This window comes from Dromiciops gliroides, chromosome 2 (assembly GCF_019393635.1).
Source record: "Dromiciops gliroides isolate mDroGli1 chromosome 2, mDroGli1.pri, whole genome shotgun sequence".
In the NCBI taxonomy this organism is placed as follows: domain Eukaryota; kingdom Metazoa; phylum Chordata; class Mammalia; order Microbiotheria; family Microbiotheriidae; genus Dromiciops; species Dromiciops gliroides.
The window spans coordinates 87,913,632-87,930,056 of record NC_057862.1 but is presented as its reverse complement, the minus strand read 5'-3'; the positions used below and the strand labels follow the sequence as shown (position 1 = coordinate 87,930,056).

The 16,425-nt window shown below is 38.9% G+C and overlaps 1 protein-coding gene and 1 non-coding gene across 2 annotated transcripts in view; one reads left to right on the top strand and one right to left on the bottom strand.

Moving 5' to 3' along the window:
- Positions 1 to 3,433: 3,433 nt before the first annotated feature.
- Positions 3,434 to 3,537, bottom strand: LOC122744918. The gene has a single exon (XR_006355252.1). It is a non-coding gene; the product is annotated as a U6 spliceosomal RNA (small nuclear RNA).
- Positions 3,538 to 3,773: 236 nt separating this feature from the next.
- The window catches only part of BTBD16 (BTB domain containing 16), a 106,587-nt gene continuing 93,935 nt past the window's right edge, over positions 3,774 to 16,425 (top strand). Inside the window, exons 1-3 of the mRNA XM_043988322.1 lie at positions 3,774 to 3,785; positions 4,785 to 4,933; positions 14,795 to 14,868. Coding sequence (XP_043844257.1) covers positions 3,774 to 3,785; positions 4,785 to 4,933; positions 14,795 to 14,868 — 235 coding nt within the window. The remainder of the gene's footprint in view (positions 3,786 to 4,784; positions 4,934 to 14,794; positions 14,869 to 16,425) is intronic.

Below are 16,425 nucleotides of genomic sequence, written 5' to 3'. Positions count from 1 at the left end.
TTCTCTTTGAAGTCCCACTTATTCTGTTGCCAAGAAATTCGGTGTGATGGAAAATACTGGTCTCGGAGACAGAAAACCTGGATTTTAAGCCAGAGCCTACCTTTAAATACCTGTGCAGTCTTACACAAATCTCTTGTCCTGCTTGACTCCAGTTCCTCATTAAAATGAGGGAGTGGGGGTGTAGGGAAGGAGAATGATGGGTTAGTCTACATCATGTTCAAGATCCAAATCTATGAAACTATAAAATTTATTCTCTGTGTGATCATAGGCAAATCACTTAAGGAAACAAGTATTTATTAAATGCTTACTATGTGTCAGACACTGTGCTAAGTTGCTTTATAAATATCCAATTTGATCTCTCACAATAGCTCTGGAAGGTTGGTGCTATTATTATCCTCAATTTACCCTTGGGGAAACTGAGGCAGGCAGATTCCAGGCCCAGATGTTTATCCACTGTACCACCAAACTTAACCTCTCTGAACTTCAGTTACCTCCTTTGTAAAATGAAGGTAACAATAATACTTGTACCATCCACCCCCATGGGGTTGCTTGCATACCCAGTGCTTTGCCACCAATCAATCAATGAGCATTTATAAAGCACCTACTATGTGCCAAGCACTGTTATGGGTGTTGGATGTACAAAGACAACAATGAAACAGTCTCTGCCATTGAGTAGCATAGTAGATACTTTTAAAAATAGCCCCACACACAAAAAAACCTTCTTAGATTGGATTGCATTAGAAAGAGTTTTGTAAGCTAGAAAGTACCTCATGAATATGTTATTGTCAAATTTCCCTCTTTAGTCCTCCTTAGAGCTACCCTCTACATCACAGGTAGTATCCCAGACTATGGATTGAGACAGAAAATGTAGTTTGACATCATCCGGATATTGTCAGAATGAAAACCTGAGGGGAATTCCCATATTAGCAGTCTTTATAGGAAGCATCCCCTTGTCTTAGACCAAGAAGTCATCACAGGGCACTTCTCCCAGGAGTCCTTGCCTTTCCTCCAGGGGACTGCTATGTTAGTGAGCACAGGAAGCCAGCCTTAGCTGAACCCAGGACAGAAACAGCTTGGAACCTTCCCTACTGTCTCCAGGGAGACCACAACTGCCTCCCAGGGAACCAGGCAGACTAGCTCTCACCTCCAAGAAGCTGAAGTGGGCAAACAACGAAGGGCCCTCGAGTTGTCATGAGCCCTCTACTAAAAACAGACTCGGAAAGTGGACCATCCTTTGCCTAAGATCCAACATCTCTGAAAGCACATCTTTAAATACCAACATTATGCCAGCTTCCACCTTTACCCCAATTCACTGACCTCAGCGCCAAGGATTCTAGAGCTTACCAGTGGTAAGTCTAACCTGGTGGTGTTATTCCATTTCAGAGAAAATTGGAACAATCAGAAGGGCATAAAAATGTTCTGGACCTCTGAACATTATTTTCCATCACTGATTCTTGAACCAGACGTGGGGCTGACTTATTAAAATCGTATTTTTTTTTTGTGGAGCAATGAGGGTTAAGGGACTTGCCCAGGGTCACACAGCTAGTGTCAAGAGTCTGAGGCCAGATTTGAACTCAGGTTCTCCTGAATCCAGGTCAGTGCTTTATCCACTGAGCCACCTAGCTGCCCCTAAAATTATATTTTAAAGTGAAACCAGGATCTTCGGAAGGTTAATAGAAAGAAAGAGAAGGCAAAGTAGGGACAATGAATAATGAACCATTGTCCTTTTCTTATATGAGGAGGCAGTATAGCCCAGAAGAAAGGAAAGCATTCTGGATTTGGGGTCACATGGAATGGAGCTCAAATGCCAACTCTGACACTGGCTACCTGTGTGACCTGAGGCAAGTTACCAGACCCCTCTGTTCTCCTTTCTCTTTCCCTATGTCCAGATTTCATTAGAGCTTTGACCACAAGGAGTCACAACCTCTCTCTTCTTCAGCTTTCTAATCTATAAAAAGCTTTCTCATCTGTGGGGATAATGCCTACCGCACTTACCTCGTGTTTTTGTGATTAAAGTATCTTATAAACCTTAAAGCAAATTTCAGACTTGTAGCCTACCAACCACAGAATTCCATAGTGGAAGGAAATCAGATTAAAATGTAATTAGGAAATGTTTCACAAAATAAATAAAAACTCAGTACAACATAAATAATGTTAATTTGTGATTTTCTAAAGTCAGTAAGAGAGGGACACCTACCTGGCACGGTGAATAGAGCACCATCCCTGGAGTCAGAAGGATCTGAGTTCAAATCAGGCCTCTGATACTTATTAGTTGCATGACCCCAGGCAAGTTGCTTAACCCCAATTGCCTCCAAAAACCCAAAACAAAGCAAGAAAACCTAAGTCAATAAGAGGTTCAAAGGGATCCATTTCTATTTGACGCTACTGTTAAGTGCTGGTAAAAGTGTGTTGTCATCATTATTTCTTGCTATATAAGACCTGGGGAAATCAATTCTAGGAGGTGCAAGATACCCAACATCTTGGTAAAACTATATCTATATTGGCAAGACTACAGTTTGATTTATTACCCAGTCCAAACAGGAGGACATAGCTGGAATCGTGGGTAAGATGTGAGAGAAATGGCTGTCCTTTAGGCAAGGGAGGTGGACCAAGAAAGAGAAAGTCCTAGTTGACTTGCATAATTGGACATAGGACCAGTTCTATCACCCCTACAAACATTGTAATTTTTATGTTCCCCAGGATACAGAGCCATACACCATTCTCTCACTTTTTTGTGTCATAGACCCCATTGGCAGTCAATTTGGTCAAAAACCTATGAACTCATGATGTTTTTAAATTCATAAAATAAACAATTTAGAATTATAAAAGAAACCAATGATATTTAAATACAATGATTAAAACTTTTAAAAAACCATTGTTTTCATGGACCCTGGGTTAAAAATCTCTGTTCTAGAGCAACCCAACTCATTTTACAGATTAAAAGTCTGAGACCCAGAGAAGTCAATTGACCCACTCAGACATGCTGTTATTTTCACATACACTGAAACATACATTTTCCTGTGGGTAGATGCCCTAAAAGAAGGATTACGTGCTCTTTTCAGAGCAAGGAAGAAGAAAACCTTTTTCCAGTCCCACAGGTTTAGCTTAGGAGTGAGGGAAAAGTAAAAGAAGGGGCGATCAGGGTCATTTAAGGAATGACTATGTCCCAGAGCTCATGGGTAGACTAAAAGAGTGGATTACCCACTTGCATAGTACCAAACCTCTTAGGTTTAGCCTCCTAAAACTCCACTTGCAAGAGAACTCCTGATTCTACAAAGTTTTCTATCAACAAGTCTTCTGCTTGATGAGAGAGAACATAGTGAGGACCATCTAGCCTTATGTCCCTGTGTCTACTGACGCCTAAGTGGAATTAAAGCACGCTGCTCTTAAATTGGTAAAGGATGGTGATAACCCAACAAGGATAAGTGGCTAAAGAGAAGAGTACTTCTTCACAAATTTGCGTGTCATCCTTACTCAGGGGCCATGCTAATCTCTGTATTGTTCCAACTTTAGTATATGTGCTGCCAAAGCGAGCACAAGAGAATAGTACTTCAACTAGAAACATGCATTTAATTTTAGTTATTCTCTTTATTCTACTTGGAACAATTAATGTAGATAGACCTCTAACTTGCTCTGGGAGAGAGTTCACAGGAAACAGAATTCATGCAAAGAAAGCCTTGGGAATTTTGCATCAACTTTGCTTTTCTTCCTTCTTTCAGGTGCTTGTCCAGACTCTTTCATAACACTTTGAGACAATCACATCAGTGGAGAAAATGTTGAGCCAGGTATGTAGATAATTAGTATCCTAGGAAAACCCAGGAAATTGTGACCCTGAAAACCTGTGATTTGCGGAAGGAACAGTTGGGTCCAAATCTCAACAGAAAGTTGTCTTCAAGTACTACACAAAGAAAGTTACTTCCTGCAATGTTGTCTACAAAGAGAATCCCATCTTTAGACAGTGAATTTTTATAAAAATTTTACTAAAAATATAAATTTTCTAGTTTATATAGCTATCATTTTCCTGACCTAAAGATGCTCTTATCCTAGATTAGCCTTAGATTATGGGATCCAAGTTACTTTGAGGTTTAAAGGCATATGATGACAAAACCTTTACTTTTTTTAAAAGGTAATTTACCATTTATTTTAAGGTAAAATGCATCATATTATTGTCTTCCTTAAGGATTAAAGGTTTTTTCGTATAGATTTTTTATATCACATTCTTTTCCAAATATATCCCTACCACTTTACCCTGTAAGCCTTCTTTTCTACCAATGATTAAAAAATAAATAGGAAAAAAAAAGAAAACAGTTTAGAAAAACCAAGCAAAGCATCAATCATGTCTGACAGTAGTCTCTTACCTCTACAATGAAGTGAGGTAGATAAATTTTCTCAACTTTCCTGTGGGACCAAATTTAGTCATTGTAGTTACACACTATTAAGTTTCATTTTGTTGTTCTTTTCATTTGCATGATTTTAGTCATTGTGTATATTCTTCCCCTAGTTTTCCTTATTCTATTCTATATAAGTTCATGGGTTTTCCCATGTTCTTCTAAATTATCCATAACCATTGTTTTTTAAGGTACAGTAGTATTTTATTACATCCATGTACCACAATTTGGCTAATTCATTGCTCCACTTGATGGGCACTTATTTTAAAGAAAGCCTTTATTTTCAAGAGATACTTGTGAGAACCAATATTTTAATGATGACAGAAAGAAGTCAGAAATCCCAAACAGTGAAAGAGAACTAATAAGATTTTCTGTTTCTTTGGGTACTCAATTCAGAATCCACCAAGGTTGAACCGTAGAATCAGTGGAGTAAATGATCGTTGGCGCTTCCCAAGAGAGCCTTACCTAGGAGACCTGCTGGGGCTCTCCCAGCTGTCTAGAGCAACGGGAGTAGATATCGACAATGAGCTGAAGATAATTGACAGGTAGAGAGAATGTAAAAATACATTTCCACAGAAATCTCACTTCTACAAACTCTATTATTAGGTAACATGGTCTAATTATTATACTATTCAAATTGGGATGGAGGAGTTTATTGTCATTTTTGTTGTTATGTTATGTAAGACTCAAGAATAGGGACATATATTTGAGAAATGCTCTAGTCCTGCTATGGCAAATTTAGATGTACCTAAGGAAATCTCAATGTAGATATTCCCTCCAGAGTAAAAAATTCTAGCTATGCCCATAAAAATAGACTGTTAGCATGATTTCCTAATTTCTTTGACATATGAAACATTGGACACTATAGGGTTTTATGGCAGAGCTGATGCTCAGTGATTACACAGAAGGGCTGTTCTCTTGTAAACATCTGCCCTGTTAGCTGATCAGAATTTAAATTTTATTCTGTTCACACTGTGGAAGCCCATTTGGGAAACTGGAACCACCCTTCTTGGGTAAAGTTTCTGATGGTAGGATTTTGAGCACTAACATCTCTAATTTCCCAGGCTCCCTTGCCTTTGTACACCACCCATGGGTACAAAGAGCTATAGATATGATATCTTGTATCATGATATCTATTTCCTTTCTTTTCCAGATATATTTTACCTCCAGGTATATTTGACTCTCATTGGGGAAGAACTTTTTCCCAACTCTGCATGACAGTGTGGCAGACAAGGGGTTACTAAGACTCACACTAGTTCTAGACTTTCCAAAAACTTTAATTTAGCTATTAATACTCTAAATGAGAGCTCCTTGTTGTATCACCAATGAGTAGGCACTCTCCCAGAAGGACTGAATCATAGAAATCTTGGCATTTTCACTGTTATTGACACCAATAATATGACAACAAAAAGTTACAGCTAAATGGAAAGTTAGTGCACAGGTTCTCCTTGGAGAGGTAAATGAAGGAGTTGATGGAGTTCATTGATGAAGTACATACAAAGGCAAAAAGAATATAATTTCATGGGATATTTGGTCACCTTGTATTGATAAATAGTTTCCAGAAGACCACCATTAAAACAACTGAAGCCTATTCACCAACACATGTCACAGAGGACGAAAAGGCAGAGAAATTCTACAAAGAGCTCAATTAGACCCTCCCAGTTAAATCAACAAGTGCTGGGTGACTTCACTTAAAAGGTGGGAATAGAGGAGGATGACTAAAATATGTTGGAAAATATGATTTAAGAATGAGGAATGAGACAGATCAAAGACTTGCAGACTGTGGAAGCTTCACACCTACATATCATAAAAACTTCCTTTGAGAAAAGAATCAGAATGTGCTGAATATCATGGGCACAGTTTTGTAATGGGAAATATACTGGGTTTGGAGTCAAAGGACCCAACTTAGAACCTGGACTATTTTACTTAGTACCTGTGTGACCTTGGGCAAGTCATTTAACCCCTTTGGGTCTCATTTTCCTCATTTCTAAAATGAACAAGTTGGATTATATATCCTCCAGGGTCCCTCCTAATACATCTCTTAGCCTGTCAAAATCACGCAAAAAATGAAATTGATCACATATTTAAAGACTAGAAATGACTTGTAACTGATGTGGGAGTCATTCCTAAATGTATCTTCAGGCCACTGACTTAAGACAAAGAGCAGAATTAGAACAAAGCTAGAAAGTATAAGAATTAGGAAAATATATTACCTGTGACTAAAATCACACCAACCCAATTTATTAAGCAAGCTAAAATTAAAAATGACAAAGGAAATAACCCAGTTACCAATGACAATCATTTCATACAAATTATTAACTAATAGAAATCAATTTCCATAACTAGGAGACCAAAAGATCCCCCATATTACCTGAATGTTCAAGCACTCCAATGGAAGGCAACGCTTTTCCATAACAAATTTGTTTATAAAATCTCAGGGAGGATCATGGAAGATTATAAAATGTATCAACTCACAAAATTAAAAGAAGTATAGGAGGATAAAAACCAGTTTAAAGAAAGTATGTCCAGAGACTCAACCAAGGAATGTCATCCCAAAAGTATTTAAGGATGAAACTAGGAGGACAAAAACAGAAGAAGGATGGAAAGAGTATGCAAAGATTTCTATAACATTATTTTCACCACACTGAGACCCTAATATCACAATCCTGAATTACTTTTAGAGAAGATAGAAATGTCACTAAAGATGAGAAAAGCAACTGAATTGCAACAAGTATAGAGACAAATGCATTCCTGAGGTAACATGATTGTAAAGGTGTTGAATTTAAAAGGAATCTGATGATTGGGAAGGTACCAAAGATATGGAAAATGGGGGATCTTATCATTATCCCCCCAAAAATAGTGCCTGAGGATAACTATATGCTTATTTTGACATCCATATAAAATTTATATGAAAATAATATACACACATATTGAAGACATATTAAGGGTGACACAATGGATAAAGCCTTGTACTTGGAGTTGAGAAAACCTTAGTTCAAATCCTGCCTCAGACGCTTACTAGCTGTATGATTCTGGGCAAATCACTTAAACCTCTGTCTGCCTCAGTTCCTTATCTGTAAAATGGGAATGAGTGCCTTACTTGCCAGTGTTGTTTTGAAGATAATATAAGATAGAATTTGTAAAGTGCTTTAGCTGTTATTATTTTTCTTGATGAGAATGTTAGTAAAGAGACAGGTTTTCATGAGCTACATTCCATAGGCAAACACATCTTCACCATCTCTCAACCGACTGAGAGATATCTAGGATATGAAATCCCACTGTGTTTACTGTTTGTTGACTCTTTTTTTTTAATATTTTTAAAATTTATTTTTTTTTTTAGTGAGGCAATTGGGGTTAAGTAACTTGCCCAGGGTCACACAGCTAGTAAGTGTTAAGTGTCTGAGGCCAGATTTGAACTCAGGTCCTCCTGACTCCAGGGTCGGTGCTCTATCCACTGTGCCACCTAGCTGCCCCTTGTTTGTTGACTCTTAAAAAGCTTTTCTTTCACTAGAGAAAAGCACTACTTTAAAGGTTCTCTTCCAACAGTCTGCCATGAAAACTATTCCTCAGAACGGTTATGCAAGAATCTTAAAACAAAGCTAGCCTTGTTTGATGATCCTCTGATCATTAATATCAGGCAAGGCATAAAGTCAAGAGACATCTACTTGTGTCCATGGGTCTTGAACGAGAGACAGCACTGTCTGGTTGGGACAAAAATTCCTATAGATGGTAAATTCCTATAGATGTTCCTTGATGATGATGGTATTTTTCTGCTTGTATGAATCCCCAGAACATTGCAGAGCCTCCTGAAAGGGATCAGCAACCATTCAAAAGAGTGGGGTCTAACTATTTACATAGGAAAAACCAAGTGTATGAAGAATGGCTATTGCCCACATTCAGAGCTACAGTTTGACAAGTAGCCTATATTGTACATCCACTAGGCTGTATATCAGACAGACGTTGCAAATGGACAATGATTTGGGAAGAGAATTAAACAGGGGAAGGAGGACAGGTGGGATTTTCTTTGAGAATCTGGAAAACTCTCTTAATAACACTCAAGTTCTCCTTGACAAATGCTCATATTTTAATGATAACATTCCATTGTTACTGTATGGCTGTGAGTCATGTAACACTATGAGCTCCAAGTAAATTAAAAATGAGTATCTCTCAGAGAGAAGGTGCATGGCAGGTAGGAGCATGATGTAACACATAGCAAGGAACTATGAAGAAGAATTGGAGTAAAAACCCCATCAAATGATCAACAAATAAGATTCTGAGCTGGTCATATGATGCATTGTTTGAACCCAGCCCCACATGACTGAGAAACCAGAGCTATTACTTAGAGACCAGATTTATTTAACGCTTAACTCAGGATCTAGGTTGTGCTGACCAGAAGCCTTTCAGATCCAAAGATTAATGCAAGGAGTTTTCTTCTGCCATAAATCTCAAGCAACCTACACGTTTTATCTGGAAACCGCCCCTGGGCTGGCCAATCAGCTACTATTCCTTACTCCTTTTTTAAAAATCCTATATAATGTATCACTTACAGACAATGGGGAGGTGGGCAGTGAGCCACCCCCTTTTCTGCTCCCCTTTCTGCCTGATGACTTAATACATTTTTTTCTAAATGATTTCAGCTCTGGGTTTTGTTTTCTGCCACATCACAAGGGACTGCTGCCAAGCAGCCTGGGTGTTTTACTGTTATTCTCACAATGAGGAGAGAGTGAGGAAGGCCCTCAGAATTTTGGATGAATTCTCAATGGACAACTTATGGGAGGACATGGATAAGAGCTTCACAGTATGGGCAGGCATGAATGGATTATTCCCTGAATTGTGAAAGGAACAATTGAGCCCACATCTCACTAATCTCATTAAATTCACATTAATGAGATCCCAGATCCATCCAAATATGTTTAGTAGGCCAGGTGATGGGAGCATAAAGACCAAAAATGAACCATTTCTGTCCCCAAGCAGTTTACACTGTATTAGAAGGATATGCTACATATACAGATAATTGTAATAGATAGATTAAGAGATGCAAAGAAGGGGCAACTAGGTGGCGCAGTGGATAGAGCACCGGCCCTGGAGTCAGGAGTAACTGATTTCAAATCCAGCCTCAGACACTTAACACTTACTAGCTGTGTGACCCTGGGCAAGTCACTTAACCCCAATTGCCTCACTAAAAAAAAAAAATAGAGAGAGAGATGCAAAGAAGAAATCAGACAAAGCCCTTTAGAAAAAGTTAAGGATGGACAAAGCACGATCAACTGAAAAGATTGAGGAACACTAACCACAGAAGGTGACACCTGAGCTTGGGAAGATAAAGAACTGAACATTAGGGATGAGGAGAGATTTCATTCCAGGCTTGGGGGATGACCTGGAAATGGTATATTAAGGAGCCACTAGGAAATTCAGGTTTTTTGCAATGGAGAGTATAAGGAAGATAATAATATCACATAAAGCTAGAAAATTATATAGAAGTAAGATTTTGGTAGGTTTTTAAAAGCAGAACCAAAGGGGCAGCTAGATGGCGCAGTGGATAGAGCACGGGCCCTGGAGTCAGGAGGACCTGAGTTCAAATCCGGCCTCAGATACTTAACACTTACCCTGGGCAAGTCACTTAACCCCAATTGCCTCACCAAAAAGAAAAAAGAAAAAGAAAAGCCATTGAAAATGTAAGAAAACAAAAAACAGGGGCAGCTAGGTGGTGCAGTGGATAGAGCACCGGCCCTGGAGTCAGGAGTACCTGAGGTCAAATCCGTGTAAGACACTTAACACACACTTACTAGCTGTGTGACCCTGGGCAAGTCACTTAACCCCAATTGCCTCACTAAAAAACAAACAAACAAACAAACAAAATTTAAAAAGAAAAAAGAAAACAAAAAACAAACAAAAAATCCAAGTCAAGCCAAATGAAACTGTGGGGTCTCCTTCTGTGCTCCAGGCAGGGAGGGTTCTGCGATGCATAGATGACCCTTCAGATATTAGGTAAGGAGAATTTACTTCTTTGTTTATGGGTCTTGGTTTATGATTTAAGTTAAATTAACAAAAAAAAAAGTTTTGGGGGCAGCTAGGTGGCACAGTGGATAAAGCACCAGCTCTGGATTCAGGAGTACCTGAGTTCAAGTCTGGCCTCAGACACTTGACACTTACTAGCTGTGTGACCCTGGGCAAGTCACTTAACCCCCATTGCACCCCCAAAAAAATTTTTTTAAGTTTTGTAAGATAGGGGAAAGGGAATAGTCAAACTTGTGCTTTGGGAAGATTTTTGGCAGTTGTGTGAAGGATGGATTGGCCCCGTGTAGACTGGAGACCAAGAGCAATTATAATAGTCCAAGAAAAAGGTGATGAGGGCCTGCATTAGGGTGGTTGCTATGGGGGTGGAGAGGAAGAGGCAGAGGTAAAAGATCTTGTGGCTGTAGAATTAAGAGAAATTGACAAATGATAGAAAATGGGGATTAGAGGAAAGAGAGGAGTTTTAAAAAGACTGAGGTTTTAAACCTGGATGACTGTGACCGGAAAAGGGAAATGCGGAGGAGGTGTGGGTTTAGGAGGAAGGTTATAAGTTCAATTTTGGATATGTTGAGTCCGAGGTGTTGGCAGGACAACAAGGTGAAGATGCAGACTAAACTTAACAAAAAAAGATCAGGACTGGCTGACATTTGGGGCTGTAAAAATTGGGGAGTCATTCATTTCCCATTAGCTGGTCTGTTTGGTTTTGACTCTAGGAACACCATGCTTCCCCTAGTATTGTCTTATCACCTGAATTCTTGTCATCATGAATATTGATTCAGTTTTGGTTATTAACACTTCCTCAGCACCCTCAGAACTGCCTCTCCCCTCTGACTGGATAGTGGGAGGGCAGGGCAACAAACTTCTCTCAAAGCCTCCCTTTATAAAGGGCTCAGATTTTCCCAGCTAACTTTATTTTCCGTCAGCTGCTCTGCTTGGTACCCTCGGGCATCCTACCCCTTTTCAACTTCATTTTGTGTATTGTCTTCCCCCATTATATTTTAAGTTCCTTGAGGGAAGGGACTGTTTTTCTCATTTGTATCCCCAGTTTGTCATAGTGCCTGGCACATAGTAGGCACTTAATAAAAGTTAATTGATTATTGACAGTGTAGACAATTGAATCCCCAGATAAGACCAACAAAAGAGAGAATATATAAAGAGGAAAAGGGATAGTGTAGAACAGAGGTTTAAGGGAAACCCCAATTTATGAAGGCAAATATGGATGGAAAACCAGCAAGAGACTGAATGAGCTAGACAGATGGTATCAAGGGTTGCTCACACAGGTTTCATCTCCCAGGATGTCCTGGACCCCAAACAGTACCATACTTCAGATTCTCCACTTCTTAGTTCACTGGCCACATCAATATACAATATTTTTTTTTGCGGGGCAATTGGGGTTAAGTGACTTGCCCAGGGTTACACCGCTAGTAAGTGTCAAGTGTCTGAGACTGGATTTAAACTCAGATCCTCCTGAATCCAGGGCTGATACTTTATCCACTACAATAAATGATAACATAGCCAACAGAGGCAGACTTGCTTTTAGTAAGTCTAGGGGAGTGTGAGACCAGTTGTTTATGTGACTTTTTCTTCATCCTAGTCACTCGCCTATATATTACATTCAATTATCCCCTGTTGGCTCTTAGCTTTCATTCACAGATTTTAATATGTGGAGAGGAGTAAAGGAAGAAGTTGAGAATACTCATTTCTTATCAGCTAACTATTTTATTTCCTCAGAGATAAGGTGATTTTTATTTAAGTGGATCCATACTCTGCCACTAAATGTGAAAAAATGGAGCATGGGGAAGTCAGAAGGAGCTGGATAACTGGGAGGTGATGGAAATGTCAGAATTTGTCAGGGAGTGAGGCACAGAAAGTGAAAAGTTGACAAATGGCTCTTCTTGTGCTTTGACTGTGAACCCTTCCTGACTTTTTGCTAATTTTAACTTTAATAATCACCTCATCTCACCTTGCCTCACCTCCTAGAAAAAAGGACAAGGTAACTCTGGTAACAGATGCGGAAGTGAGAACCTGTGAGCAGGGCATGAGGTTATGAACAGAATATAGAGTTGCTCAGTAAGGATTGGAGGTAGGAAGAGTTGGTGCCTGGTGCAGACTGAGGTTTTAGAAGAAAAGATATGTGTAGCCAGCACAATATTTAAGAATCAGGTCTCCTCTGGTCATATGGAATGGCAAGTTAATGTTGGGAAGTTATGGTAAATAACTGTAGAAATGTAAGTTGGGACCAGATTGTAGGAGATCTGGAGAAGGAGTGGATCTAAACTGTCTGAAAAGCTAAATGAAGAAATGCTGTCAGACTCCTCAAAAAAAATGCAAATATGCCTTTTTAAAAGCTAAAAAAAAGAGAGAGAGAATCAGGTCTCCTGGCAACTGTTTTCTGATATAAAATTCTTGACAGAATAAGAGACTTTCCATGATATCTCAGAACTCTTTGAATTTTAAATGTTATAGCAAAATAAAAAAATCTTCCAAATGGGCCTCTCAGTGAGATTCTCACCACAACCTGACAGACCTTTTCTTTTTCCTGTGGGTGAAGCTTTTATGGTTCAGAATGATGGCCAGAAAAATCAGGGTACAAATCAGGAAGCACTAATCCTCATGGGATTAAGAACTCAATGACCTTTAAGGATCCTCTAACCAATTACATGCCATTTTAGAAAGGTCATCAATAAGATTAGTGAGTCCAAGCCTTTCACTTTATAGAGGGAAAAACTGAGGCACTCAGGTGAGGTCATCTGCCCAGGGTCACAGAGCTAGTCAATGGCAGGGTTGGGATTTGAGCCCAGATCCTTTGGTTCCAAATGCAGGGCTCTCTCTGTTCTCTCACTTTGTTCCTACAAGTGTTGACATGCCTATGTGCCTATCTGCCACCTCAGATATGAGTAAAGTCCATTTATTGTCTGCCAATTGATAAGGATGAGGAAACAAAGCCCATTTCTTTTCAGACACGGAAATAGTTCACCCTGAGGGTTTAGATTCTTGAAAAAACCCTGACCCAAGAAGAAGTCATGCCTCTGCAGCTTCTGTGATTGGGAGATAAGTCAATATTTGACAATTCATGTCATAACTGTGACCCTCTAGCTCAGTTGCTTAGATTATAGTACCAGCGGGATCATGTGCTTAATCCTTGAATTCTCCAGTGAGCTTTGGTCTGTTCCATTGTGACAGACTGCACCTTTAACCCTTGCCAGCTCTCTTGAAAACATGTGACCTTGACTACAAGGTGAACTCAATGAGAGTGAAGCTGGCTCTAGGTAAATCCCTCCCCAATGATAAGAACATATCTCCAAGGCTGAAACCTACAGATGATGTCATCTTTGCTTAGAAAGGACAACATATCAACACCATTCCAGTCTGTCACTAGCTCTCATTATAATCTCTATCCATGAACTTCAGGGATGTGATATAGTCCTGTGACATAGCCAGATTTAATCTTCCATGGTATTCATTAATTCTGCTTGTTTGGCTATCTCGACTTGTGCTATTTTCCTAAGAGGTATTGGGAGTGGGTAGAAATCATTTGAGCATCATTATATTTTTCTCAGATACCAACTCACTCAGCATGGTGAAGATGGCAGATGACTAACACAGTTTATATTAGGTTAGAAATCTTGATGGGTTATCTGGTACCAGTTCATCTGGTACCTTCAGAATGAGGTACTAGCTAAGTAGAATGCCAATCTGCTGCCTTCAATGACTTTCTGATGAGGTCTTTTCCATGTCAGCTTTCAAAAAGGAGAGAGGATATGATCTTGGTGATATTAACAAACTCTCCCGAATGTGAAAAAGATGGGAAGATGCTACAGGGGAACCTGGGCCATTATGATAGATGACTGGGGTGGGGATTTGCACCCAATATGGAGGGGGACAATCTCAGTCTCAAGTCCTGCCTCTGACATTTATTAGCTAGATACCCTTTTGCAAGTCACTTAGCCCTCAGTTTCCTTCTCTTATATTAAGTGATGATAATATACTATCTATCTCCAAGAGTTGAGATGAGGTTCAAATGAGACGATGTCTGTTAAGAGCTTCGTAACCCACAAAGGACACTGTCTTTGCAGACAAGGGACTTGGGACCAAATCCCAGCTTTGACATTTATAAGCTGTATGACCACAGGCAAGCAACTTTTCCTCTCTATCTTTGGTTTTCTCCATTACATAGAAATAGTAGTCGTACTCCCTATCTCACAGGGTTTTTGTAAGGAAAGCATTTTGCGAATGTCATATTAATATAGGTTATGAATATTAAATGTCATCTATTATTATTGTAGGATCATGTTAGAGATGATGATGATGCTGTGGTAATGCTGATATAGATTTTGTAAAGCAGATGTCAATATTAATTCCTGGATTTAAAAAAAAATATTCTTCTTAAGGTTACATATTCCACAGCTGCAGAAAATCTTAACTGGTTCAATCAAGAAGAAACCCATCCAGGGCACTGTGGCAGGTGAGTCATTATCTCCAGTGATATGAATAACTTAGATTACTATATACTTGTATGTATAGAATTCGGTCCTGCATTCATGAAAGTGGGTCTATACTTTCCATTAGTAATTTGGCAAATATGTTTTCAGGTGCTTATGACCACAAGCAAGTTGTCAATGATTCACAAATAATCCCCTTTTGGAATGGACAGCTTAATCAAATTTCTCTTTATGAATATCCTCGCCTCACTTTTTCTATTAGCAAGAGTTTAGTCTTTAGATGAAATATACATTTGTGTTTTACTAAGATTTTTTTTGTAGGGGAATCTGGAACTCGGTCATAACTACTAAGAACTCCTATCCAATAAGGAAAAAGCTAGTTGGGCTTCAGAAAGACCTGGGTAGGATAATTAACTTAGCTCCTACCTACTTAAGTGAATGTTCTATTTTTTTATCCATCCATCATTATGATTATAGACATTTCCTTCTAATCTAAAGTTTTAGGCAGGGATTCCTTATCTGGGATCCACAAATGAAAAAGAAACCATTGTGATGAATATTTCATTATAATTGGTTTCTTTTTTTAATCCTGTGTATTTTATTTTCTGCATCTAAAAACATTATTCTAAGAAGGTGTCTTTAGGCCTCAACAGATTGCCAAAGGTGTCCATCTCTCTCTCTCTCTCTCACACACACACACACACACACACACACACACACACACACACACACACACACACACACACACACACATAAGTTAACAACACCTGTCTTCCAGTATCTGCAGAGTTCAGGTTTTCTGAGACCCAAACCCTATGCTTGAGTGTAATAATAAAAACCTAATTTTTTACCTCTATTATTTCTGCATTGTTTTAAATATCTTTTTGGCAGCAGTCACCAACCACATGAACCCAGAAAGGAGATACTTCTTCCATACCATGGCTCCTAAGATTTTATGAAAATTCTATTTGCTTGGGAAATTGGCCCTGCCTATATTGACACTTATATTGGTCCACTCATTGCTCATTGTACCCTACCCTTTATTATCCCCATATAAAATCCCTTACCTTTTATAGAGAGCTTTAGAGTTTACAAAATGCTTTTGCATCTATTATTTTATCTTCACAACAACCTCGTGATAAATAGGACAGGGGTTATTATTCTCATTTGACAGATGGATGGAAGCTTGGATAGGGTAAATTCATTGCTTAAACTCACATAACTCTTGACTTTCTTTCCATTAGATCATGATGGATTCAAGTGTTCTAAATACCTGTACTCGGCCAACGCACCCTAGATTTCCTCTATCTTGTCTTCCTAAATTTTTCCTCTCCATTTTTCCCCGTCACTTACTCTCTCCTCCTACCTCCAAAAAAAAAAGCCCCACAAATTTCTGGTGAATTAAATTCACTAAACATTTATTAAGTTCCTACTATGTGCTAGACAATTGGAATACTATGACAGAAATAGAAATAGTTCTTGCCTTCAAGGAGTTTACCTTCTACTGAGAGAATACAACCTGTACAAAGATAAGTGAATACAAAGCTGATGGATCTGCTAAGACTTCTTTTAAGAAGATG